Source organism: Globicephala melas, chromosome 17 (assembly GCF_963455315.2).
Source record: "Globicephala melas chromosome 17, mGloMel1.2, whole genome shotgun sequence".
NCBI lineage: Eukaryota > Metazoa > Chordata > Mammalia > Artiodactyla > Delphinidae > Globicephala > Globicephala melas.
The window spans coordinates 78202519-78230061 of NC_083330.1; the positions used below are offsets into that span (position 1 = coordinate 78202519).

Consider the following 27543-nt stretch of genomic DNA (forward strand, 5'->3'; position numbering starts at 1 on the left):
CGCCCCTCTACACTGCCCCCTTCTGGGTAAGTCCCTTCATCTCTCTCCATGTCAGTTTTCTCATCTGGAAAATGGGGACACACCACCACCTCCTTCATGGGGCTGTGGCGAGGATTGAGCGAGGTCCTCTGGTGTAAACTCCTACTGAGCGCTCGATGAATGCAAAATACACGTATGGAGCACAGCCCTCTCCTGCCCCGCCCGGATGGCACACTCGGGTCCTCACACTGCAGCCCCTGGGGAGGCGGAGCGGGCAGCTCAAGAGCGGGTGCTGTCCCTCCCTCCGGACCTCACACACGTGCACACACACGCACACACATACATGCAGATGCACACAGACACACACGCACACACGCACGGAGAAGCCCGGAGGTGAAGATCCCACCACTTGCCTCCCAAGTGGAAGTCGATGGCTCTGGGTCGGTATTTCACGGCTTTCAGAAAACACTAAAAACCTGATTTGCTCTGAGCCTCTTACATTTTTGTGCCCGTGAAAAATGCTCCATTGACTGCTGCCCAGATACTGTAACGTTCTATTTGCTGAGGCCCAGCCTCGTGACTCGAGCAGGGAGCCACCGAGGACAGGCCCGCCTTGCCCTGGGGCCCCTGCTCCCTCCCCCAACCCCTCCCCATGTCCTGAACCAGGCCCGGGGACCCAGAGAGCTCACGTCCCACACAGACACACAGACAGGTCCACGGTGAATGGAACGAGGTCCTGAGGGTGCAGATGCTGCGCTCGTGGGCGTCCAGCAGGACAGAGGAGTGGGGAGGCTCCGCAGATTCCAAGGACTCACCTCCTTCTACAGGTTCCACCAGCTCCTTCCCTGTAGGAGCCGCGGCCGAGACCCGGGCAATCCTGCTGCTGGCCAGCTGCACCAGTGTACAGGTGACCCGGCTCCCCTGCGGCCTGGCCCCACTGCCCTCACATCCCTGAGGAATGGCAGCCGGGGACACGGCAGTACCCTGGGCAGTGCCGGGCACTCAGAGTCACCATAACTTCTTCTTTCTGACGTCAGGAACCGAGTCCCCAAGAGCCGAGCCTGACCCCAAACCTTCATCTACAGGATCTGCACAAAGCGGCCAGGCCTGGTGGTGCTTCTGGAGACAGCTGCCCCTTCCTAAATGGAAACGGGGTCCCATAGAGCGGTCAGGACTGGAGGCCAGGAGCTGGGCTTAATCAGGATGGGCACGCCGGCTTCTGCTGTGTTCTCCCAGATGCTCACCAGGGCTGAGGAAGCCCAACCCTGACCACAGACTCGGTCTGCACCTTGGTCACAGGCTGAGCCCTGGCCCCGGTCACACTCTGAGCCCCGACCCTGGTCACACTCTGAGCCCTGACCCTGGTCACAGGCTGAGCCCCGACCCTGGTCACACTCTGAGCCCCGACCCTGGTCCCACTCTGAGCCCCGACCCTGGTCACACTCTGAGCCCCGACCCTGGTCCCACTCTCAGCCCTGGCCCTGGTCACACTCTGAGCCCCGACCCTGGTCACACTCTGAGCCCTGACCCTGGTCACACTCTGAGCCCTGACCCTGGTCACACTCTGAACCCCTACCCTGGTCACACTCTGAGCCCTGACCCTGGTCCCACTCTGAGCCCCGGCCCTGGTCCCACTCTGAGCCCCGACCCTGGTCACACTCTGAGCCCCGACCCTGGTCACACTCTGAGCCCTGACCCTGGTCCCACTCTGAGCCCTGACCCTGGTCACACTCTCAGCCCTGATCCTGGTCACACTCTGAGCCCTGGCCCTGGTCACACTCTGAGCCCTGACCCTGGTCCCACTCTCAGCCCTGATCCTGGTCCCACTCTGAGCCCTGGCCCTGGTCCCACTCTCAGCCCTGGCCCTGGTCCCAGGTGAGCCTTCATGCTGGCTGTCCACTGAGTGCAGGGACTCCGGGTAAGCGAGGCTGCTGGGCGCCATCCTTCCTCGCTCTGCTGAGCTCCCTGTACTGACCCGCCCCTCAGGCCCCTGTGAGCACCAGGCAGAAGTGGGCTTGCAAACCTCGGCAGCTGGGAAGAGCTAAGCCCGGGGGGGTCACGGCCCTGAGAGCCAGGCAGGGGTGCTGGGGCGTGGCCCGGATAGTGCGGGTGGGGATGTGAGGTGGGGCTGCATCTCCCCTCGGAGCTGCAGATACAGGCACGTGCGAGGCTGTAGGCGCAGGGAGCCTGAGCCCCCCCCTCAGGGGCCGCTTTTCTCTGCAGAAATAACCCCCCCTGCATGTGAATAGAGCCTTTTCCTTCCTCAAAGCGCTGCTTATATTTAGCCATTTTCCGCCTTTGTCCTCAGAGCAACTCGGCAGCAGGGAGAGAGGCAGACGCCGCAGCCCCATTGCGCTGTGGAAACCGGGCCCAGAGCCGGTGGGCCTCCAGGTCCCACAGGAGCCCCTGCCGCCTGGCCCAGTGGGTAGTCAGTGGTCACAGAGAGCCCTGGGGGTGTCCAGACGGGATCTCTTCCAGCTCGGCGGACACTCCAGAGATGAGGTGTCCCTGTGTGGGCTCAGGGCTCCCCTGGTCCCACGGCACCCAGAGACACCCACAGACCCCCACCCAGACAGCCTGGGGCCTGGCTGTAGGAGCAGGAACTCCTGGCTTGTCCTGCCGGGCTCTGAGCTGCTAGGAGCCGGGGACCCCTCCTGCCCTCTGTACCCGCTTAGCTCACTCATTGGGCTAAAGCGCACCTGCCTTGGAGACCTGGCCGGAGGAGCCGGGGGACATGTCACTGCTCCTGGGCCCTGGCTGGGGGCCGCCTGGGCTCGGGGTAAGACAACAGTCAATCCCGCACAGGACAGCCACGGAACCTCACCCAGACACCAGGCATCACAGCAGGAACACCCACGTCCTACCCGCAGTCCTGCCCACTCCCACCACCCAAGCAGCTCCAAGCACCAGGAGTTCTCCTTGCAGGGCCGAGACTTTAGCAGCAGAACCTCCGTGTGTCCTGCTTAATGTTCGTGTCCAAAAGTCCTGCAGCAGAGGGTGGACGGGCTGACCAGGGCCACGTAGGGGCCACGTAACGTCTGGGTCACGCGTCGCACGTCTTTGGGGAGATCCAAGACCTTCTGAATCCAGGGCTGCAGGGATCCTGCCCATCTTAGGAGGTGGGGAGGACCCATCAAGGTCACGGATGGGCAATGCCCATTCACAGTAGGCTGACGGTAAATGGGAGTCTCCCTTCCCCAGGCCCCACCTCCTGAAGCTCAGCGCAGACCGGAAGTTGGCTCCTTGGCCTCCTGGCGGCGCCCCAGCCCCACCTTGGGGACAGTGTCATCTAATCAGAAGCAGCCCAGCGAGGACGAGACTCTGGACAGCATGGCAGCCAGGGTTCGCTACCCCGACTTTGCATCTCAGCCTCACCAGGGCGGCTCCTTTCATGACAGGGGCCCTTCTAGGAGAAGTCTGACACGTGTGGCATGTCCTCTGTGAGGGCTGCCGACTGCAGTGACTTCCGTGGGGCTGCTGCAGCGCCTCGCCTTCTGCCCCCCACCCCAGAGGCTGTCACAGGCTACGGCGGGGATCACGGGGGACGGGGACAGGGAACACCCGAGGGTAGCCACGGAGCTCAGTGGCTTGCCTGCTCCTCCCCAAGACCCTGGCCTGGCCCCTGCCATGCCCCAGAGCTGGGCCCAGGCGCTGCACACCCGGACACCCCAGAGCTGGGCCCAGGCACTGCACACCCGGACGCCCCAGAGCTGGGCCCAGGCGCCGCACACCCAGACGCCCCAGAGGAGGCACACTGGGCAAGATGAAGGCCAGTGCCCCAAGGCACCTGACCCTCCTCTGCCCCCTCCCTGAAGCCGGAAGTGTCCTTCTAAAGGGCCAGTGCACGAGCAGGTGGCCTGGGCATGGAAGCCAGCCTCCCAGATGCCCACGGTCAGCCCCCTGGACTCACTTAGGGGCCCATCGCAGCAAGTGGCACTGACCCTGTTTGAGCAGCAGAACGAGGGTGGCGTCTGCCGGGCTCTCCAGAAGCCCTCACTCTGGCGGAAGCTTAGAACAAGATCCTCCAGCCCCTGTTGGGCCCTCAGATGATGCAGCCCGGCCGACATCCATCTGCACTTCCAGAGATACCCTGAGCGGAACCACCCAGCTGAGCCACCGCCCAATTCCTGACCCACATAAACTGTGACAGTACACGTCTGCTGCTGCTTTAGGCCCTGAATTTTAAGCTAATTGGTTACACGCAGCAGGTAACACAGACACCCACTCAACACGCTGCGGGGCTCTGGCGGTCCATCAAGGCACCACACGTGTTCTGTCCCAGACCAGCTGCTCGAGGTCCTGCCCAGAGCCCAAGCCCTGGAGGACCCCCACCCCATCCCGTCCAGGTCTCAGCACCCCCTCTTCCCCAGGAGCCCGTGAAGCTCCCTGACAACTCTCCCCACGAGGGGCTGCTCCCTGCCACCTCCCCGGGCTCCCGGCACAGGCCTGCTGCACGACCCGACACGCTCTGCTCACGACTGCCCCAGGGGCCTTGCCAGCCGCGACCTTCTGGAGGTCAGTGCCTGCACAGAGGGGAGCTGCAGGAGCGCCTCTGCCGCAAGGCTGTGAGTCCCAGGAGCACAGGGCTCCCCTCTGCCTTGCTCACCAGTGGTCACCAGGGCCCAGCCTGTACCTGACATAGAGGAGGATGAATGGATGGATAAGTGCACGGGTGGATGGATGGACGGATGGACGGACAGATGGATCAAAAATGGGTGGATGGGTGGATGGATGGATAAATGGACTTATCAAGGATGGGAGGATGGGTAAGAGGAGGACAGATGGACGGTGTGGGGGCAGGAGGGGCACTTACCACAGTGGCATCACTTTCGGGTGGAGGTGGCGACGATGAGGACGGTGACTCCAGCCAGCAGGACGTAGCACCTGATCTTGGGTCTCTGCAGCTGGGGGAGAGAGAGAGGTTGCTGTCGTGTCTTGTCCCCACCCAGCGCCTCCCATCCTAGGGGACAGTGGGCCTCTGACTTGCAAGGGGCTCTGCCCTGATCTCGCACATATTCATTCAAGATCTGCTCCGGACTGGCCCTGGAGCCAGGACCACAGGGAAGGAGGCAGGAGAGCAGTGGGATTCCCGCAGTTCCAGCGGCAGCCGGGCTGGGGGTCGGCTCCTGGTTTGCTGTCCTCGAGCCAGGATCTTGGCCACATCCCTGCTTGGGACCTTGGATTCTTCTGGAAGCATAGGGTGATGCATGGACTCCACAGGGACACTTGAAACTTAACGAAGATGATGCGTGCGAAGTGCAGAGCCTGGGGTCTGGCAAGTACCAGACGTGACGTCCTCACCAGACACTCTCCTTATCCTGTATACCGTTATGGTTACTATAAAGGTAACAACTTCTGGGCCCACCAGAAGGCCTCAGGGATGGGAAGACACACAGATCTGGGCTGGGAAACTCATCAGGGAGGGTTGAGAGGCTTCAGAAGAAAGTGCTGCCTCATCTAGGTCCTGGGTGGAGGGGGCGTGACTCCCCAGACCGGCCAGGAGGTAGGAGGTAAGGGACCGAGGGAGAGCCTGGAGAAAAGCGAGAGCTTAAAATGATCTGGTAGGTCACCAAGTGTCCGTGGGATGGGGAAGGGGAAGGGAGATGGGCAGGCCTTCAGATCACAGAGAGGTTTGGGCAGCACCCCTGAGAGAGCACAGTGAGGAACTGTAAGCAGGGGAGTGACATGTTCTAGAGAGTTAGTGAAGAGGCCACTTAGGAAGAAAATAGGAGGCTGGGTAGGAAAGTGGAGGAGAAACAGGAAGGCTGACCCCTGGAAGGACAGGGACCTAGTGCAGAAACGGGAGACCAGAGGGGACAGAGGCAAGACCGGGAGGGGAATCCTCAGAAGCTGGCTGTGACGGGATATTGGAGAGAAGGGAAATAGGTCAAGAATGAGTCCCCAGGGGCTTCCCTGGTGGCGCAGGGGTTGAGAGTCCACCTGCCGATGCAGGGGACACGGGTTCGTGCCCCAGTCCGGGAAGATCCCACATGCTGCGGAGTGGCTGGGCCCGTGAGCCATGGCCGCTGAGCTTGTGCGTCCGGAGCCTGTGCTCCGCAACGGGAGAGGCCACAGCAGTGAGAGGCCCGCGTACCGCAAAAAAAAAAAAAAGAAAAAAAAAAGAATGAGTCCCCAGGCAGCTCATCTGAGTCATTAGGTGGAAGTTGAGGCTGGTCATTCTTTCATCCGTTCATTATTCCACTCACTCATTCACCCACCTACTCGCCAGTCCACACAGCCATCCGTCCCTCCATCCATCCATTCGCCCTTCTTCCACCCGCTTTCTCAAGGGGCTCTAGGCTCTAGAGTGAGGGGTGACAGTGGGGCATCTACTCAGCTGTGGGGAAGGGAAGAGACCAGCAGGGACAGGGCAGTGGGCGGTAGTTCCTGGAGTAGGCGGAACTGAACTCTGGTTGGGGGGCCAGTGTCCTCCCGAAACAATGAGTTTTGGGGTGAGGATTGAGTCTAGGGCGGTGTCTCAGATCTGCCGGGCATTGGATGGATGGCTGGCCCCCATCTCAGCTGCCTTGGTGTCTCTCCATTTTGGGAGGGACCCACACACCAGCCTGAAGACCAGCCATCATCAGAAGGGCCCTGCCTCCTAGGCCTGGGAACAAGTATTGTCACTGTGTTCTGGGCCAGGATGCTGGTCTCAGAGAGGTTACGCGACCTGCTCCAGTCTTCACAGGTGGTGTGGGGCAGATCTGAGCTTCAGGCCTCTCTGCCCCTCTTCCCAGCTACTGTCACAAGTCACACTGCTGCCCAGACATGCCAGCTGGGAGGGGCTGGGAGGGACCAGAGTGAATCAGACACAGCCCTCAGGGAGCGCACAGCTTGCGGTGGGCAGGAGGCCGGAAACCCACAGCCCTCCTGGCAGGGAGAGGGCCCAGAGGGAAAGGTGCCCCGAGCCAGGGGCCCTGCAGGACCCTGGACAGCACCCATGCCCACAGTCCCCGTGCAGCAGGACAGCCACCCCTTCCCGAAACCTTGTGACGAGCCCCACGTCCCACTCGGGTTGCGTGCACTCAGACCCTCGCCCGGCACTGGCGGGTGGGTCCTGTCGACGCGCGTCTGCAGATGAGGGGGTGGCTCAGACAGCCTCCAGCTCGGGAACTGCAATCAGGATTCGACCCCGGCGCCTGGCTGCAGAGCCTGTGCGTAACACTCCACACCCCTCACAGAAGGGCCGATGCAGTCCGGCAAGGTGTGCCTGAGGGTACTCAGCCCCCCCAGCACACCCAGGCCCCCAACGAAGACCGACGAGGACACGTGCGGGAATCTGGGTGCCCGTGAGGAACACAGCCGCGAGGGTCAGGCAGGGCAGGCTTCAAACCCCGTCCTCGTGTCACAGCCTGACCACGTGACCTGGGCTACATCACTGGCCTCTCAGCCTCCGGGTGGTCTCACCAGGGTCACTGTCCCAGCTCTCCCATCGGTGCGGTGCAGGCAGAGCCCAGTGGCATGGCCGGCACTGGCCGAACGCTCCCCAGCTGCCGGGGGGTGGGGGAGGGAGGAGGGGGCGGGCCTGTGCCCACCCAGCCCGGCCCAGATCAACCTTCCGGGGACCCTCAAGTTGGCCTCACACTGGACAGCGGCCGAGCGCCTGCTCGGGCATGACCTGCACCAGGCCTGTCCCTCCCTGGTCCCCCCTCGTCCACCCTCCACACCCCACCCCACCCCCGCCGGGATGAGCAGAGGAGGTGAAGGGAGGCAGGGAAGCACAGCAGCAGCCAGGGGACCCGGCTGGGCGGAGCGTGACCCCAAGAGAAGCAGGAGAGGTCACCTGCGGGGAAGCGGGAGGCGCGTGACGTCCCAGGGCCCTCTGAGCCCACACCCAGCCTCCACCAAGCCCAGCCCCTTCCCGTCCCTTCTCTTCCCCCCAGCAAACCACATGGGGCCTCTCCACCGACTTCAAGCGGAAGAGGCGGGTGGGCGGTGACAGGCGGGCCCAGGGGCCACCAGATGCTTGGGCGAGGACATACGGCAGAGGCAGAAGCAGGCTTTGATGCTGTGCTCTGCTCCACAGCCCCCGGGTCCCCTCCCGACACAGGGCAGAGGCCCCCAGCCTCCGCTCAGCCCCCACGCCTGCAGCCTCGCCCACCGGTAGGGAGCTCCCGTGCCGAGGATCCAGCTCCTGCGGGGCTGGGCTGCCCAGAGCTGCGGGCCTCATCCCAACTGAGTGCCAGCAGCAGGGTGGGGGGTAGGCAGCAGCCCAGGCCCCTCAGCCGGAGGCCGCACCTCGCCCCCCCAGGCGCAACCACTGAGACGGGAGCCCCTCCCCGAGCTCTGGGGAGCAGGCAGCTGCCCTGGACACCACCTCGACTGACGGGTTGACCTTTCCAGCTCCCGATTAAAGGGTATCGACCACATCCATGGCCCTCCAGGAAAGCGTAGAGGAGACTTCCGACGGGGGCAGGATGAGTTGTCCTGTTCATATGCTGCGCTTGATAAGGGAGAGGGTCTGGAAAGGCCCTCAAGGCGCTAGAGTGGGCACGGCTCATTTGCATGGCGCTTGGGCCATTTATAAAGGCAGGAGGGTCTCCAAGCTGGTGGGGGGCGCCCTCGTCCACATCAAGCTCTCATGACCCCAGCTGGGCTCCACCCTGGCCCCCTGCTGTGGAGGACACCAGGCCACAGACCTGGGATGTCATTGTTACAGGCTGAACTGTGTTCCCCAAAAAGACGTGCTGACGTCTTAAACCCAGGACCTCAGAATGGGACCTTATTTGGAGATGGGGCCTTTACAGAGGCCATCAAGTTAAAGAGAGGTCATCTGACCGGCATCCCTGTAAGAAGGGGAAATTTGCACGCAGCTTCACAGGGAGAACACTGTGTGAACACGCGCATGGCTGTCTACAAGCCCAGGAGGGGCAGAGTCTTCCTCACAGCCGCAGAAGCAGCCAGCGTGTCTTGGCTACTCTAAACAGTGCTGCAATGAACATAGGGGTGCACGTACCATCTCGAACCACGTTTTACTCCAGAAATATGCCCAGGAGTGGGACTGCAAGATCATATGGTAGCCCTATTTTTAGTTTTTTTAAGGAACCTCCATGCTGTTCTCCACAGTGGCTGTATCTATTCACATTCCCACCAACAGTGCACAAGGGTTCCCTTTTCTCCACACCCTCTCCAGCATTTATTGTTTGTAGATTTTTTGATGATGGTCACTCTGACCGGTGGGAGGTGCTACCTCATCGTAGTTTTGATTGGCATTTCTCTAATGATTAGTGATGTTGAGCATTTTTCATGTGCGTCTTGGCCAACTGTATGTCTTCTTTGGAGAAATGTCTATTTAGGTCTTCTGCCCATTTTTGGATTGGGTTGTTTGTTTTTTGATATTGAGTCGCATGAGCTGTTTGTAAATTTTGGCGTTTAATCCCTTGTCGGTTACATCATTCACAAATATTTTCTCCCATTCTGAGGGTTGCCTTTTCGTCTTGTTTATGGTTTCCTTTGCTGTGCAAAAGCTTTTGAGTTTAATTAGGTCCCATTTGTTTATATTTGTTTTTATTGCTATTACTCTAGGAGACGGATGGAAAAAGATATTGCTTTGATTTATGTCAAAGAGTGTTCTGCCTATGTTTTCCTCTGTTTACAAAAGCCAAGACATGGAAGCAACCTAAATGCCCATTGACAGATGAATGGATAAAGAAGATGTCTTATATATATACAATGGGATATTACTCAGCCACTAAGAAGAATGAAATAATGCCATTTGCAGCAACATGGAAATTATCTGGAAATTATCATACTAAGTGAAGTAAGTCAGAAGAGAAAGACAACATCATATGATATCACTTATATATGGAATCTTAAAAAAATGGGGCTTCCCTGGTGGCTCACTGGTTAAGAATCTGCCTGCCAATGCAGGAGACATGGGTTCGAGCCCTGGTCCGGGAAGATCCCACATGCCACGGAGCAACTAAGCCCGTGCGCCACAACTACTAAGCCTGCGCTCTGGAGCCCGGGAGCCACAACTACTGAGCCCACGTGCCACAACTACAAAAGCCCCCATGCCTAGAGTCCATGCTCCGCAACAAGAGAAGCCACCGCAATGAGAAGCCCGCACACCACAACGAAGAGTAGCCCCCGCTCACTGCAACTAGAGAAAGCCCGCGTGCAGCAACGAAGACCCAATGCAGACAAAAATAAATAAATAATTTTTAAAAAAATAGTAAAAAATTTTAAAAAGATACAAACTTATTTACAAAACAGAAACAGACTCACAGATGTAGAGAAGGAACTTCTAGTTACAAGGGGGAAGGGTGGAGGGGAGGGATAGATTGGGAGTTTAGGATTGACATGTATGCACTGCTATATTTAAAATAGATAAGCAACAAGGACGTACTGTATAGCACAGGGAACTCTGCTCAATATTCTGTAATAACCTAAATGGGAAAAGAATTTGAAAAAGAATAGATACATGTACATGTATAACTGCATCACTGCTGTACACTTGAAATTAGCACAACATTGTTCATCAACTATACTCCAATATAAAATAAAAATTAAAAAAAGAAGTAAAAAAAAAAAGGCAGCCAGCCGTGCCGACACCTTGATCCTGGACTTCTGGCCTCCAGAACCGTGAGACAACAAATGTCCACCATTTCAGCCACCCAGTCTGTGGTGTCGGTTACAGCAGCCTGAGCTGACTAACAGACCAGGCTCTGGTCCATCTCCTCCGCTGACCCTGGGGAGCAGCGATGCCCCTGGGTGCCAGGGGCCTTCTGACAAAGAGCTCGTGGGTCCAGCGGAGTCTCGGGCCTCGTCCAGGCCAGCCCTGGGCGCCCCCACAACAGCACAGCTGCTACTCACCTCAGCCCTGCTCATCCACTGCCCTCGCTGCCCTGGGTGCCCTCGGACCCTGCTTCTGACCTCCCAGGAACTGGGTGCAGGACGCGAGGGCCCAGAGACCAGTAAGGCTGAGGGTCCATCAAGGCCGTCACGTCCTACAGTGGAGGAGGTGGCCTCACCAAGGATGCTGTCAGGGCTGCGGACGCCTCCGGAGGTGGTGAGCACCTGCGCTGGGCGTGTCTGGGCAGCAAGGACCACAGGTCACTGTCTGGGAGCAATGCTGGTGGGTGGCCCAGAGTCTCCCAGCCCTCTGTCCAGGTCCTGTCCCCACAGGACCATCACGAGGGCCCCAGGGAACAGGCTCCACGCAGAGGCTCCCAAGACACAAAGCAGCCCCGCCCTGGTGGCTGCCCGCCTCAATCCCCGTGGAGAGGTGCTGGGTCCTACACACTGACCACCACCCTCAGGACAGCCCTGCGAGGGGCCCGAGCACACCCATTTCAGAGGTGCAAACACTGAGGCTTGGGAAGTGCAGCTCGCCCACAGCCCCTCAGGGGACAAAGCTGTTCAGAGACCACACAGAGGGAAAGGGCGGAAGAGGACCCCAGGGGACAGGGCGGGTGAAGCCAGTAGGGGGACCTCAGCCCTGCCTCCCCACCCAGGAGGGGATCTCCCGCCTGCCTCCCGCCTCTCTCCGCACACTCCGGGTGTCCCCGCTGTCAGCCGTCAGCTGATTAATCACTTTCACGGCAGCCCCCCCACGCTGAAGGAGGCTGATGGGGGCTGGCGGTGGGGAGCCAATTAACCTGAATTACGCTCTTGACTGGGGCCCAATTAGAGTCAGCTGCATGGGGTCAGAAGCAGTCCTGGTGCAGTAATTGTTGAATTAATTCCCTGGCTGGGAAGAGCTGCACCTTCCCAGCCCCAGCACAGGATGCCGGCTGGCTTCCCGCCACTTCAGTGAGGCTGCGGCCTCCCCCTGGCCTGGCCTGGCCTGGCCCACTCCCGCTGTGAGAAGGGGTGGCTATGTGATGGTTTGGGAAGGGGGCTTGCTCGGCACGTCCCAGCCCTGCAGGGCCTTCCCACATGTCCCTCCCTCTGCCTCTGCAGCTCTTCACTCAGAGAACTCCTCCTCGCTCTTTAAAACCCAACTCCAACATCACTGCCTCCAGGCTGGCCTCCCAGGTGCTCCCTGGCTGCAACGGGAGCTGTCTCTGGGGTCCCTGGCCCCGCTTCCCTCTGCACCTGTTGAAGGTGACCATGACCCTCAGGAGGACTGCTGCCCCGAGCTCAGCAGGACTCAGCGGAAGCAAGTTGCCCGAGAGGAGCAAAGCAGCCGCCCCAGCCATGGGGTCCGGGGAGGGGCTCTGCACACACGGCCCTCAGGCCTCCACAGGCTCGTGTCCGCAGTGAGGAAGGGCGGACGCCGGCTGGTCAGTCCAATGCGCTCACCCACGTGCTGTCCTCTGCCTGTTCCCCCGTCCCCTAGAATGAGGGCCCAGGGTGTGCACCCCAGCAAAGATAGCAAGTGCGAGGCACAGGGGCTGGAGGTTGTTGGAGGTGATCCTGGCTGAGCAGGGCAAGGAGGTGACCCCCGGGGCCTGCAGGGGCCCGGCCACAGTGAGAAGCAAGGTGCTGGCTCCCAGAACGCCGGACAAGCAGGGCGCCTGAGGCAGCGGAGGGCAGGAGGACGCCGGCTGAAAGTGCTGACGCCCGCCCCCAGGCTCCTCCCGGGGACAAGGGCTGTTCTCTGGAGGAATTCTCTGAGACCCTGGGCTCTGGGACTCCAGGCCCAGTGAGGGGAGCAGAAGCTGGGGGTCAGAGCAGGGCTCGGGGTAGAGTCAGCAGCGCCGGCCCTGAGCCCCGCAGGGAGAGCTTTCTCCAAAGACCCAGCCGGCCCAGGGAAGCCGCGACCCCAGTAAAGTTCACGATGGCTCACACTTCTCGAAGCCCCTTCCAGCCAGCATGTTAGCGCCCCAGCCCTAAGTACACGCAGACATCAGGGACCCCAGATAGTTGCAGGGTACCCATTGCAAAGGACAGAAAACAAAACAAACACAGAAACTCAAAGACAGAGTCAGTGCAGGTCACAGAAGGGAACTTCCGACAAGTAACACAGTCCTGGGAAGCAAAGCAAGCAGTGGCAGCAGAGTCCCCCGGGACAGGCCCCAGGGAAGGGGCCCGGGGGGTGGGTGTGAGAGGCCCCTCCAGGCCCGCCCCCTACACCCGCCTGCTCACCTGCACCCCAAGATGGCGCCAGTGGAGTGGCCGAAGGAGAGGCCCCAGCCCCGCAGCTCTGCGCTGGGGATGGGCCTGGTGGGAGCGGGGTGCGGAGGCCCTGGAGCAGCTCTGGGGTGGGACGTGCAGGCCCGGCGCTCCGCCCCTCCCTGCCCCCTCTGGCCCCACTGGTTGCCCGGCCTGGACTGCCCCCGCCAACTGCTCTTGGACTCCTCAGCCATAGCAAAGTCGTGGCCACGGCAGGCAGGGCAGGAAGTGACCATGGCTGCACAGTGCACGCTGCACGGGCCCACGCGTCCCCCAGACACACCAGAGGGGAAGCAACTCACCCATACCCGTGGCAGGACCTCAGCCTGTCCTGGCAGCCCCCCTCCCCGCCCCCTCTTCTACGCATCCCCCCCCCCCCCACAGAGACTGGCCTGCGCCTCGCTCCTCTGTCACACCAGCCACTCTGAGCTGCTTCGGGCAGTCACCTCCCCTCTCTGAGCCCCAGTTTCCTCATGTGACAACGGGGGACAATGACACCCCTCCCCATGGATTCTCTGAAGGTGGATGCCCCTCCTGGACCCGGCACGGCTCATTTCTCTGTCCCTTCAGCCTCCAGTTCGAGGGCAGCCCTGTCACAGGTGTCCCAGGCCAGCAGGGCCCGCATACAGTAGGTGCTCACGGAAGCGCGAGCCTCTTCCGGGGCCCAGGGCTGGAGGCCGGAGGCCCAACTTGTGCTGAGCCATCAGGCCAGCCCTCTGGCAACTTCTGGACTCGCTGTGCTGTGACGAGTGGGCCAGATGGGCTCGGGCCCTGGAATCCCCTGTCTCCAGCAGATAGGGGCTCTGTTGCCGTGACGAGTGGGGCAGATGGGCTCGGGCCCTGGAATCCCCTGTCTCCAGCAGATAGGAGCTCTGTTGGGGAGGACGGAGGGAGGGGCGGGGTGGGAGGGGTGAGGGCATTTGAGCATCAGGTGCCAGCTTGGGACTCAGTGGGACCAACACCCACTCTACTCCCTCCCCCGCCCCGGCTGCCACCACCTGCAGGGACCCTGGGGGCTGGTCCCCGAGGCCCTGGGGAGCAGGAAGCCAGAGAAGGGCGGTGATGACTCACCCAGGGGCTCCCAGAGAGGGGGACTCCTGGGGCCACGTGGTCTCTGTTGTCCTGTCTCGACCCCTCTCCCCACCAGCCCCTTCCCTCTGACCCTTGGGCGCCCTCGTCCCCTCCTCAGAAGCCATTGGGCTTTCACCCCCTTCCCCAGAAGCCGCTTCTCAAACAAATGTATTCAGAATACATGACATTTCAGAAACATCTATTTGTATATATTTAGACTCCATTTCAAAAGAATTATTCAAAATCGGAGCCATTTGGATGGATGGGTGTGGAACGGATTGTTTCTTAAGTGTTAGCATCAAAAATACCATGTTTTCTAAGTGGATTACAAATGCGGTAATTATTGAAATGGGCACATTCAGCTGGGGGAAAATTTCAGAATTATGACTTGATTTAGGGATTCTGTGCCCTAAGACAGGGCCTCGGGGCACGCACCCCGAGGCTGGAGCCCGAGGGCGGCTGAGAGCTCTGGGCTCGTCTGCTGCTCCATTGGGAAGCTGAGGCCCCCTAGGCCAAGCAGGTCCTGCACCGGCCGCAGGCCTTTCCCTCCAGGGCCTGAACTGTCTTTGTCCACTCTCCAGCTGGCTCAAGTCCTGACCGGAAGGCTGGGTCCAGTACCCCCGGGGCCGGAGCCCCACCCCATGCCCGCCCCGCTCCTTGATCGGGACAGGCGAGCTGGTCTGCCCTCCCCTCCCCGACCATGACTTCCGGTTGCAGGGCGTGGCTGGGCCAGGCCTGGCACTCCACCCTGGGCAGTGTTGCCGGTGGGGACAGAGGAGGGCCGGGAGCAGGACCCCAGGCACCGGCTGTAAAATGGGCCAGGTGACCGACCTCGGGGGTGCCCAGGGGCACAGCACCTGCCACATGGCAGACCCAGAGCAGGCTCCCAACTGGTCAGCAGCTCAAACAGAAGGTCTTGCTGGTGAGTCAAGCCCAGCCTGCGTCCTCCTGCCGGTGGAGGCCACGCTGCCGGTCAGCTCGGCTGAGACGCAAAGTCGGCTGAACCAAGCCAGCGGTCTGGGCCGGGCTCTTCCTGCCACGTTGGTGGGGGGGATCCACTGGTGGGACCTCCTCCAGGTTCAAGGGCACTCAGTAACAGCTAGAAGGCCCCACGTAGGCTCCCCGGCCCAGCAGTGCCACCGGGGGCTACACAGGAAGTGACGGGCACTCACGGCCACACGGTCCCCGCAGCGAGTGTGAACCGGAGATGCTCCTGAGGCCGCCCCCAGTCAGGCGCTGGGTCGGCAGTCGGGGCACAGCCAACAGCAGAGCCTCCTGGGCCCGGGGAGGCCCGAGGAGTGAAAGGCGAGGCAGCCTCCCCGCCGGCAGCTCCCACCTGTGTAATACGTGTGCACACGCGTGTGCGTGATGATCCGATCGCTGGAAGCATCATAACTGTTATGTTGTCAGCAGTGTTTCCCTTGGAGGTGGGGTTCTGGGGAACTTCCTGTTTGAGTTTTGGTTTTGTGTTTTGGCTGCAATGAGCTTCTGTAACAAAGTTCCTGCTCCTCCAGCCGTCCCCCCACCCCACCCACCGGGAGGCCCACAGGAGAGGCAAGAGGAGGAACCTGTGGGGCGGCAGCATCCAGGCTGAAACTCATGCCCCAAAGAGGTCACAGCCCCCGGCCCTCAGCCCTGACCCCCATTCCCTCGTTTCTGCACTGAGCCTCCCCTGGGCACCTTCCCTGTGCCAGATGGCCTTCTGGACACATCAGGCACGAGCAATCCCACCAGATTACCTCTCCCCAGTCTCCGAGCACAGTCCAGGCAGGAGGGCAGTACGTGCCAAGGCCCTGAGGCAGGGGACACTTGGTGTCCCTGGACCGAGGGGGCAGCGCTGGCGTGGGCTGAGCGGGGTAGTGGCCTCCACACGCACTATCCCTCCGCCTGGGTGCTCGTCCCCAGATATCACGCGACCCAGCCCACCTCCCGCAGGTCTCTGCCCATTTGTCACCCTGTCAGCTGTCCCTTGCTGACCATCCTATCTAAGAGGGCACCTCCTGCTCTATGCACTGCCAGCCCTCCCCGACTCATCTCTCTGCTGGTCCTCCCAGGAGCCGAGCTGGATGTCTCCTTCACTCCTGGTCGTGTCTGCTTCCCGTCACGGCAGCGTCAGCTCCATCAGGGCAGGGTCTTTGTCACTATCGTTCCCTGAGCCCTGGGAACAGCGGCTGACACATGGTAGGGGCTTGTATTTTTGCGGGCTGCGCTGGTGACCAATACCACACAGGGAATCCACAGGCCTCACACGAGTTGCTTCATCTAAAAGGGCCCGGCATGAGGGCGGCTCCCTGAGAACGGGCAGGTCTCCGGTCTCTGCCACCCCGCGCTAGGTGGGCGACCTGGCCCCTCTGAGCCTCAGTTTTCTCATCTACAAAACGCGATAATGAACGGGTCTCGTGGACTCAAAGGCGGTGACGCAATGGTCCCTGGTGACGTCACGCTGTGGACGTGCACGCTTTCATGCTTGTTAGTGAACAGCCCCAGACTCTAGGGGATCACCCTGGGTATGGCTGCTCCCGGGGTGAAAGCCCAGGGCCCCCCGCGGTGGACGCCGGGCAGGGGCACGACGCTCTGCACCCTGGGGGTCAGACGCTTCTCTCGGGCGGCGCGCGTGATGAGGCTGCACTCGTGCTCGTCCGTGCTGGGCTGCAGCCTCCACACCTGCCCCTGGCAGCTTTTCAACACATCCTACTTAGAGCGAGTGTCAGAGCGGGGTTGGAGGGCGGGCCTGTTAGAGACAAACCTCTGTTTGCTTCTCCCCATCCCTCCCATCCTGCCCCACGCGCCTGGGCCTCCGAGGTTCTCACTGAGGGCGGCGGCGTGCCTGCCCCGCCCAAGGAAGCCCATCTATTTTACCTAATGACGTGATTACGCCCCACCTCCGCCAGCAATTTCTCCAGGAGAAGGAGCCTCTTTGTCTCTTTCAGGCACCAGGACTCTGGCCTCTGGTACCCCCACCCCTTCCCAGCTGCATGGGACATGCACAGGCTCCCCAGACCCCGGGGCCCTCTATGCATGGCTTCCCCGGGCCCCCAGGTCACCCCCCGTCACCACCATGCCAGGCAATTCCGTCCCCTCTGCCCCCGCTCCTTCCGCCACCACCAGCCGAGCGCCCGCACTGGGTGAGGACCCGTGGACCCCAGCCAGCGGCTCGCCACCGTCCAGCAGGGGGACGCCCAAGCAGGTACTGAGAGGCAGAGGACGGAGAGAGGGCCCCACGCTCCCGCTCTGCCTGTGTGCTGCCCCCGCACGTCTGCCAGTTCCTCCCAGGACCCCCTTTCCCCGCTCCACCCCAGCCTGCAACAGAACCCTCCCCTGCCAGCAGTGCCCAGAGGCTGCCACACCCCCCGCCCCTGTCCCCAGAAGCATGCCCTGCATGGCTGGTCCCTGTCCAGTCCCTGTGCCGAGTGTGAATTCTCAGAAACCCCACAGCCTGCCCCTGCCCTTGGGACTCCCTGTCCCTGTGAACCCAAAGATGTGAGCCGAGGGAGAGATGCGCAGGGCAGGCTGTGAACCTGCAGCCCCAGCACCTCCTCCAGGGAGGCCCCCAGGGTTCTACTCTCCTGTGTGGGCACAGGTCTGCTGGTGGAGAGCCCCTGAATGTGAACCCAACCGTACCACTTCCTAGCTCAGTGACCTTGGCCGGTCCTCGAACACTGAGCCTGTCTCCTCTTCCCAAATGGGGTTGAGCACGGCCACTGCCCAGGCTGCTGGGAGGATTAAGAGATCTCGGGAGTGCTGAGCCCAGAGCCTGGGGCTGAACAACCAGGAAATGAGAAGCATTTGTCTCAGTGAGACGCCTCCTCCCTGGCCTTCTCCTCCTCAACATCATCATCAACATCACAGACAAGGGACCACAATCTACCCCCGCCCCAGACAAGGAGAGGAGCAGGGAAACAGAGGGGTCACCCCCCTCCCCCGGGCCCACCATGTCAGGCAGTGCTGACCGCGAGACCCCACCCCCAGCCTGCTCTTGACAGTTAGAGGCACACTCTTTGGGAGCCTTTCCTTTGGGTTCAGGCAAAAAGGACCCACCTTGGGAACACCGAAGTCTGTGGGGAGGTGTCCCCATGGGAGGGACAGGGAGGCATCTGATTCCCCTAGGCAGAGTGTCACCCCTTCTCCCCACCTCCCAGGAGGAGGCCCTGCAGCTTCCACAGCTGTTTTCAGCCCCCGATTCCTGGCCTGGGCACTTGCCAGCTTGCCCTGGGTGGGTCCTGGAGGAATCAGTGTCCAGTGCAGGTCACATCCTCCAGACCCAAGCTCAGCGAGGAAGTTCATGGTGCTGGGCTGACCTGGCGCTCCTGGGGCCCCTCCCACTGCAGGACCCTGGAAGGGGTACTCTTTGAGTCCCATCTGAGGGGGTGATCTCCCAGGAACTCCCTCCTTCAGAAAGCAACCCCAGAGCGTTGGGCTGGAGAATCAGGAAGCAGGGCTGAGATGTCAGCAGCCGGCAGGGGGGACCACCCAGGGGCCACGCTGCCAACCTCCTGCAGAAAGGGAGGCCAGGATCCACAGATGTGGTTACAACACCGTAGCGGCCCTGGCGGCTGGAAGAGCAGAAATAAACGCTCTCTGGATGAGAAGTCCCCCAGTGCCAACTCAGTGAAGCCACAGACTCGTAATCTAACACCATCAAACCAGGAGGAAGGCAGGCGGGTCAAGAAATAGATTAGACACAACCAGAGACTGTAAGCACTGAGGGAGACGCAAGGATAAAACGTCTAAAGAATGGAAGATACGGCCATCAAGAGGCACAAGGGACTATTAAGAATGAACAGAAGATCTGAAAAAGATATAAACTTCTAGAAATGAAAAACACGATTTTTTTTTTTTTTGCGGTACGTGGGCCTCTCACTGCTGTGGCCTCTCCTGTTGCGCAGCACAGGCTCCGGACGCGCAGGCTCAGCGGCCGTGGCTCATGGGCCCAGCCGCTCCGCGGCATGTGGGATCCTCCCAGACCAGGGCATGAACCCGCGTCCCCTGCATCGGCAGGCGGACTCTCAACCACTGCGCCACCAGGGAAGCCCCTGAAAAACACGATTTTTGAAGTGAAAGACTTAGTTGACTAGTTAAGCAGAAGATGTGACCCAGCTGTAAACTTAGAGGCATACCCGAGTGAATCAGCCATTATCCCACAAGACAGACGGGGACTGAAAACACAAAAGAGATGGTAAAAGCGACGGGACAGAAGGCGGGGTTTCTCATATACGTCCAGGCAGTGTTCCAGAACGGCAGGGAATGTGGGAAGCAAGAGGACAGGCACTATGTAAGGGGTGACAGCTGCACTTTTCTAGGACTTATACACACAGGCATCCACTGATCCAAAAGCACACAGAGCAGAAGAAAAACAAACCCACATCTGGACAGACCTTGGGAAACTGCAGAACTGTAAATACAGAAACAAGATTTTCCACTGGCTGGGGAAAAAGACAGATCCCGATAAAACTAAGGCAGGCGGACGAACAGCAGACTCCTCGGCAGCAACGATGGAAGCCGGGTGGCACTGGAGGGAAATCTCACTCACACCAGAAATCTGGACCGAGCAACACCTCATGTGAAAGACAACATGGGCAAAACGGCGTTAAAGACAAACAGAACCCGTCCATGTGATCACCAAGAGACCTGTCCCCAAGGGTGACATCCAGAAAGGAGGAAGAGCCCAGAAGATCTGAGATAAAGGAATGACTGGTGACCAAGGACATGACACCGCTGAGTCGTAATCAGCACGGGCTGCAAAGATCACACCATCCCAGGCGTGAGGTCCTTAAAAAACGGAGAACTAAGGATGGGGGTGAGAACAGCACGTGAGCTGAAGGCAGTGACCTGAGCTCAAGTGCTAAGAGGCCCACGTGTCCGTCAGGAAGGGAGAGAGGGTGACGATGTCTGCCTTTAGACTCTGTGGCAAAATTTCAAGGGAAACAAATGAAAGGTTGAAATAAAGTGTATGAAAAATTGAACTAACTTTTAAAAACAATGGATTAAAGAGACACGACTAAACCCGTTTAGATTAGAATCCTGGACGTCAAAGAACGTTACTGGAATAATCAGTGACACCTGAATGGGATCTGTGATTCAAGAGAGTATTTGATGAGCGTTAATTTGCTCGTTTGCTGGTTACACAGGAGAGCGTCCTGGCCCTCGGTAATTACATGCTGAGGTATTAAGGAGTGACGGGCATCGTGGCCGTTAAGTGATTCTCAGGACAAAGAACTGCCAATGACTGGGGAGTACGGCTAAAGGATACAGGAACTCTGGGTCCTGGCTCTGCAACTTTTATGTAAATTTGAACTCTTTTTCAAAACAAAAAGTTTAAAACTCTAGTACTAAAAAGTAAAGCAGCTTTCAAAAATAAAGATAAGTATAAATCAGAAAGTAAGATGAGATAAACAAGAGCTAATATATCAACAATGGCTAAAGCTCAGCCAGGGAAAGAACGAGAGTGTCACAATGGATTTTCAAATCCAGCTCAATGCTGGAGACATTTCAAAAGCATAAAGGCACAGAAATATCGAAAATGAAAGAATAGGAAAATATATAGTGAAAGCATTAATCAAAAGAAAGCTGGAATAGACCAATTGAGAGCAGACAAAATGGGTTTTAAGATACAAAGCACCAGGACTTCCCTGGTGGCACAGTGGTTAAGAATCCACCTGCCAATGCAGGGGACGCGGGTTCGATCCCTGGCCCAGGAAGATCCCACATGCCGCAGAGCAACTCAGCCCATGCGCCACAACTACTGAGCCTGCGCTCTAGAGCCCGTGAGCCACAACTACTGAAGCCTGTGCACCTAGAGCCCGTGCTCCCCAACAAGAGAAGCCACCGCAAGGAGAAGCCCACGCAGCGCAACAATGAGTAGCTAGCCCCTGCTCGCCGCAACTAGAGAAAGCCCGTGCACAGCAACGAAGACCCAACGCAGCCAAAAATAAATAAATAAGATAAAAAGCACCATGTGGGATAGAAAAGGTCACTTCATAATACTAAGAGTTTCAATTTACCGAGATTATACACCCATTCTACACTCTTATGCAACCTAGAAAAAACAGGCACAGAACATATAAAGCAAACATTTCTAGAGCTACAGGGAGAAATTCCCACATCGAGCAAATGTGGTACAAGATTTCAACAGATTTCTCTCAATTTATGATAGGTCAGGCAGACCACAAAAGCTAAAGACAGAGAAAATCTGCATTACCAAGTTAACAAGCTTGGTTTAGTGGACACTGGTAGAACTTTCCACGTCCGTGTATTTAAAGAATGCACATTCTTCTCAAGTACGGAATATTTACAGAACTGGAAAGTTCTAAGCCATAAAGCAAGTCTTAGCAAGTCTCACATAAAAGAAATCCTCTAAACAAAATGCGACTGTTAGAAGGTAACAAAAAAGAGTAAATTTTAAATCCCCATGCATTTAGAAATTTTACCATTCATTTCTAAATAACTCATGGGTCAAAGAAAAAATCATAATAGACGTAATATTTTAAATTAAATGATCATGGACATATGATATATCACATGTTGCAGGGGCGTAGTAAACGTGGCCCTTTAAGGGAGATTTATAGACTCGAAATGCTGATGTTAGAAAAAGAGAAAGGCTGAAATTTCATGGGCTGAGCATCCAGCTTTAGACATTCGGAGGAGGAAGAACTACCGTACGACTCAGAGACAGAAGGCGAGGAGATGACGAAAAGTAGAAAGCAATCGAAAATCGAAACTAGCACAAAATAGAACAACAAAGCCAAAGACACTAATTAAAATGACAAACCTCTGGAAAGATTGATCAAGGCAAAAAGGAACTGGACAGATAAAGTAGGAATGGAAAAGGTACAGACCTCAGATGAATGGGACACTGTGCAGTAATAAACAAGATTATTAGCACCCAGAGCCGCCACATCTGAAAACCTAGACAAGTGGATAGATTCCTAAAAACAGGTGACTTACCAGAACAGAATCTAGAATAAAAAAGAACCTGGGGCTTCCCTGGCGGCGCAGTGGTTGAGAGTCCGCCTGCCGATGCAGGGGACACGGGTTCGTGCCCCGGTCCGGGAAGATCCCACATGCCGCGGAGCGGCTGGGCCCGTGAGCCATGGCCGCTGAGCCTGCGCGTCCGGAGCCTGTGCTCCGCAACGGGAGAGCCCACAACAGTGAGAGGCCCGCGTGCTGCATAAAAAAAAAAAAAAGGACCTGAATGATTTGTGTGTGCTATGAGAACTTATAATATAGAACAGAGGATGTGAGAGAATACATCCCTAACTCATTCTATGAGGCTGATATAAACTTGTTATCGAAATCAGACAAGATCAGGAAAGTAAGGACATGTAGAGGCCAATAGAAGCAAAAATCCTAAATAAAATAGTACCTTCAGTGAAGGCTCTTCAAATTAGAACCTTCAATGAAAGTGAATCATCATCATTATTTACTATCACTATTTACTCTGGCACGAGTGTGAGAAAAGCTACACATGCCATGCACCACATTAACAGATTAAAAGAAAAAAAACAAATAATCGTCTTAACAGATGTATATATATACAATGTAACTGAACACCTATCCAATACTTTTTTAAAAAAAGTCTTATCAAGCTCCTAGCAAATTTCCTTCACCTGACAAAGAGTACAATAAATCTAAAATGAACATTCTTAACGGGGTAAGGTTGGAAGCATTTCTTTTAAAATTAGGAGCCAAACAAGGATGCCCACGGTCCCTCCTTCTAAGTCAGGACTCACCAGGGCTCCCTGCCCACACAGTGATCAGGAAAGCAAAATTACAGGCATAGGTATAGGGATAGAAGAAATAAAGCTGTTACGATCAGTAATAACAGGATTATCTTTAAAGGAAACCTAACAGAATTCTTAGGCAAAGTATGAGAAATAATGAGACCTTAACATCTGGCTGAACATAGACTCAGTTCACAGAAATCACACGTATTTCTATATACTGGCACCATGCTGGTACACGCACTATTTACAGAAACAAATAAGCAAATACATGTTTAGGACTACATCTTTAAAAATGTATGAGATATATATGGAGACAATCATTTAAAATGTATTTTAAAACACTTTAAAAGACATAAATATAATAGAGAGATACATTGTGTTCACAGATAGGAAGTCCCAATATCACAAGGATATCAATTCTTACCCACTTGAGCCATAGATTCAATGCAATTCCAATAAACATGCTAACAGGGCTGTTTATGGAACCTGACGAGGTGATTCTAAAATACATACGGGAGAGCAAAGGGCCAGGGAGACCCCAGCTGCGGCTAGAAGTAATAAGGGTGGGTCCACCTGCCAGACAGCGTCATTTAGCACAAAGGCGGAGTGAGGAACACAGGGAAGAGATGTGTGGGGAGAGGGCTTGGCAGGAAGAGGAGGGACCATGCGTGGAAGCTGCCGTGGGACGGGGAGCAGGGCGGTGGACGAGGAGGGTCTACAGACACGGTGAGGGGGACTGAACACCCGAGCAGGAATGTAAGAGGCAAAGCCGGGAGAAAACAAATGAGAACATCTCCCGGACTTGGGATGGGGGCGCCTACAGTGTGCAGGGACCCCCGGCGCTGTCGGGAGACCCCACGTTGGGGGCGGGCAGTGACGCTGGCAGCAGGACCAGACGCCCAGAGCAGCGGCGTCCAGGCTAGAACACCCGCGCACGTGTGTGTACCTTCCACAAATCGCCAAGGAGGTAAAACAAACAATCCAAGTGTTTAAATGGGCAAAAGGCATGAAGACCTTTCACAGCAAAGGAAACATAAATGTAAACGTGTGAAAAATTCCAACCGCATTAGTGATCAGGGAGATGCAAATAAGGACCACACTTACATCCTTATTTTACTCCCAGCAGACCGGCCAAGAGCAGGGAATCTGACGATACCACATACCGGACGGGCAGAGCCCACAGATCACTGTGGGGAGTGTGACGATCGACACCCCCTTTGGAAGACAGCTTAGTCTCATCAGGTCAGGTTGAACCGTCCATGTGCCCCACTCCTAGGTCTCAACCCAGAGAAACCCTTCCCTGCCAGGAGCGGACTCGGGGCACACGCTCTCCCTGCCCCCCCTCCCCCTCCCCAGTCGCGTCCCAAAGTCCCGGCTTCAGTCGAGGGAGGCAGCCTGACCAGACCCCCAACCTAGGGTCAGGCAGGCGGGGTTTCAGTCAAGCATAACTGGGAAGGCCCCGTAGCCATGCTGAGCCCTGGGCCTATCTTCCACATGGGGACAGGGCGACCCCGGCTCACCGGAGATCGCAAGTGAGCTGACACCTGCACACGACAAGGCCGGTGACCTTGAACCCAAAGCGCGTGGTTCACGCTCTTCTTGCCAGGCGTTTCTGCTGATGTGTGGCAGGTCCCACTGCATGCCAGCATGCCCTGGGTGCCTGGGCACAGAACGAGCCAGGAGGTCACAAAGGCTGCTGCCCAACGTGGCCGCAAAGCCCACGTGTGCCTGAGAGCATCCCACCCATGCAGCTCTCCTCCTTGACAAGCAGGGCGCTAGTCCTGGCCTAAGGCACCCACAAAGCCCGAGCCTGGGTGGCCAGGGGCAGAGGCGGGAGACGGGCAGCCCCAGAGGCCCGGGACCCCACCCAGACCAGAGGCGGAGGCTGAGACCTGACAGGGGTCAGGAGAGGGCTTCAGAGGGTGAGGATGCAGGCGTGCAACAGGGACGGAAGCTCCCCAGGCACAGAAGTACGAGGACAGCCTGGAGGAGGCCCCCTGGATGAGCTCCAAACCCCATGGACCCGGGGCCTTAGGCCAGGCCACCTCCTCCCTCAGGGGTGGAGAGCAGGCCCAGGGGGTGAGAGGAGAGAAGGTCCAAACCCAGCAGGTCACTGAGGTCAGTGTGTGTGGTGGGGGGACTGGGGTCCCTCCCTGAGTCCAGGGAATGGAGGAGTGGGTGGCAATTCCCCAGACCCCCAAGGAGGGCAGGGCCTGGGCAGAGGCCACGAGAGGAGGGGACAAAGGCAGACGGGGTGGAGAGGGCTTGCTGGAGGTAGGGGTGTGATTCTGAGCAGGGGGCAGTCTCTACCCTCATTCCAAAGTGCACGGCCCGTCTCTCAGCACCTCTCCCCCCTCCCTCTTCCCCGCAGGACCGTGCACAGCAGTCCCATTGGCCCCGGGTCTGGCCTGTGAAGTGCCTGGTGAGTGCAGCAGGTCACTCGCTGCTCCCAAGCACACACCCAAAGCTACTGTGAGGTTTTTCCACTGCTCTGGCCTCTGCTGTGAGCCTGGCAATGTCTGAGGGGGGCTGTCCATCAGTCTGGGTCCCAGAGTCAAAGCACAGGGGCAAAGGCACCTCCAGCCCACTGTGGGCACGTAACACGAGCGAGAACCAAACCCAGCCTTGGGCTCATTTGTTACTGCAGCCAAACAGCCTGAGCTGACTGATACAAGGAGGAACAGGATGAGCTCCGTTTAACAGAGGGATGCGAAATCCTGCCGCTAACCTGCGTGTGATCCTCGGTGGCCCTTGAGGCCTCTCTGGCCTCTCGCTCCCTCCTCCAAAGCCAACGGCAAGGCTCTGGTGACCATTAACACAGGGGACCCAGTGCCAAGGCCGGCAGCTCGGTGGGATGTACGTGCTAGTACTTAACGCCGGCAGGCCCTGAGTTAACAAACACCACTTGGAACCCCTCACGCTCACAGCCACGTGCTACTCTCTTATTCTCACATCTATTCTCCTGCCAGTAGCAAGAGCATTTTGAGGGAAAGTGCAAATCTGGGGGACATGGAGAGCTCCTCACCAGGCTAAAAATGGTGCTGTAACGAGGCCTCCCTCCCCCAGAGCAGAGCAAGTTGAAACTCCTCAAGGTGCTAATGTTCCGAGTGTGGGGACACCAAGGTGTAGCCCCGGATCCCTTTCCCGGCAGACAGCAGTGGACGCTGGACCAGCGGAAAGGGACACAGAGCGTCCGCGTGGCAGAAGCCTTGCTTGCGGGGACAGCATCAGGGACAGCTTAACAATCCCCGGACCGAAGCTGTCCCCTTGCTTCTGTTTTCCCTTCTGAGCCTTTTCATCTGCCCTGTTGGCAACATCATTAATGAGGCATCAACAGATGTTCCTGAAGCAGCAGTGAGGTACCGGGGGGTGGGGGGGTGGGTAGTGGGGACCACGGAGTCACCGATGTGTGAGGGAGGCAAGGACATGGCTGGACGGGGCCACCGGTGCAGGGAGGTTAGCCTAACCCCCGCCCCACTTCTGCGATGTGCACTCAACTCCTACCCTGGGGCTGCAGGGAGGCTCACCTGGGAAACAGGTAAAGCCTCGCAAAGGGGAGGGACGATGCTTAGTGATATCCTTCCCCTCCCGGGACCCCCGCAGAGTGACAAGGGTGAATCGCTGCCCCCCTAGGCCTGGGGTCTGAGCCAGGCGAAGAAGGGCACATCCTGAAAGATGACCCAGTGTCCAGCCACCCCTGCCCCTGTCCGTGGTGCTGACGCTCCTTCCGTGGTCCATTTACAGGCTGGAAACACCAAGGCCCATGAACACACAGAAGGCAAGTGATGGGGTCAAGCCCACGTTGTTTGGAACCGGGTCCAGACTTCCCACGCCCACCTCGGTCGGACCCCTGTTCTCCAGACTGTGACCCGGTCACGGGGACGCATCCAATGGCGCCCGCTTGGGGCTGCTCAGAGCTTGCGGTTCCCACCAGTTGGGGCTGAAAAGGAGAAGCCAACCCCCAAAAAACCACAATAAAGAAGGAGAGCTGGGCCCCCCGTTTCTGAGGGACAAGGAGGCTGGGGCAGCAGAAAGTGGGGAGCACCGGTTCTGCCCTCCTCGCCACAGCCCACGCCTCCGGGACCGCGTTCCAGGCAGCTGCAGTCCTTGCAGTTAGGGTGCGGCACACACCTGCCCACCCCGGGCGGGCTGCCTCTCAGCCCTGCCTTCTGAAAGCATCAGTCGGCCCGGAGCGCTCCCGCCCTGGAGACAGGCCCGCGATTCGCTGGAGGGGTTGCATCCTTCAGTCTCCCAGCAGCCGCGTTCCGCCCCTCCACATTCTTCTATCTGCAGAGCACGCACTTTGAGGGAGAGCTTGTTTGGTGTCTGGGCGGTTTGTTTGGTTTACTTTTGTTGTTTCCGCCTCTCTGCTGTCAAGAGGTAAACACTCTACTTGTCCTCCGGGGGGGCCAGTTAATAATGCTTCGGCAGCAGGTGCAGGAGGACGGCCAGGACCCGGGCACCGGGGTTTTCTTCTGGGCTGTGCCCCCGACCAGCTGTGTGACCCAGGCCAAGTCTCTGAGCCTCTCTGGGCCTCTTCTCCTTGCATGCAGATTGGGGCTGGAACTCTGCCCAACCCTGAACTTTGAGGTGGTGCTGGCGGTGACAGTGCTCAGTGCAAGAAGGGTCATCTGCATAGGCTGGGCTCCTAACAGACAGTTAGTTACCTGCACGGCTTCACTTAATCCCCCAACCCCGGGCAAAGGATATT

The 27543-nt window shown here is 58.1% G+C and overlaps 1 protein-coding gene across 7 annotated transcripts in view; it reads right to left on the reverse strand.

The window, feature by feature from the left end:
• The window catches only part of TSNARE1 (t-SNARE domain containing 1), a 145895-nt gene that overhangs the window by 24998 nt on the left and 93354 nt on the right, over nucleotides 1-27543 (reverse strand). For 3 of the 7 annotated variants that reach the window (XR_009559570.1, XM_060287404.1, XM_060287402.1), the window contains one exon: nucleotides 4793-4883. Coding sequence is in view for 6 of the 7 variants with exons in the window: in XM_060287404.1 (XP_060143387.1) it covers nucleotides 4803-4883 (81 nt within the window). In the remaining variant the exon portion in view is untranslated. Of the gene's footprint in view, nucleotides 1-4392; nucleotides 4884-27543 lie in introns of those variants that run through there. The other 4 variants (XM_060287405.1, XM_060287403.1, XM_060287409.1 and 1 more) reach the window with 2 other exon arrangements.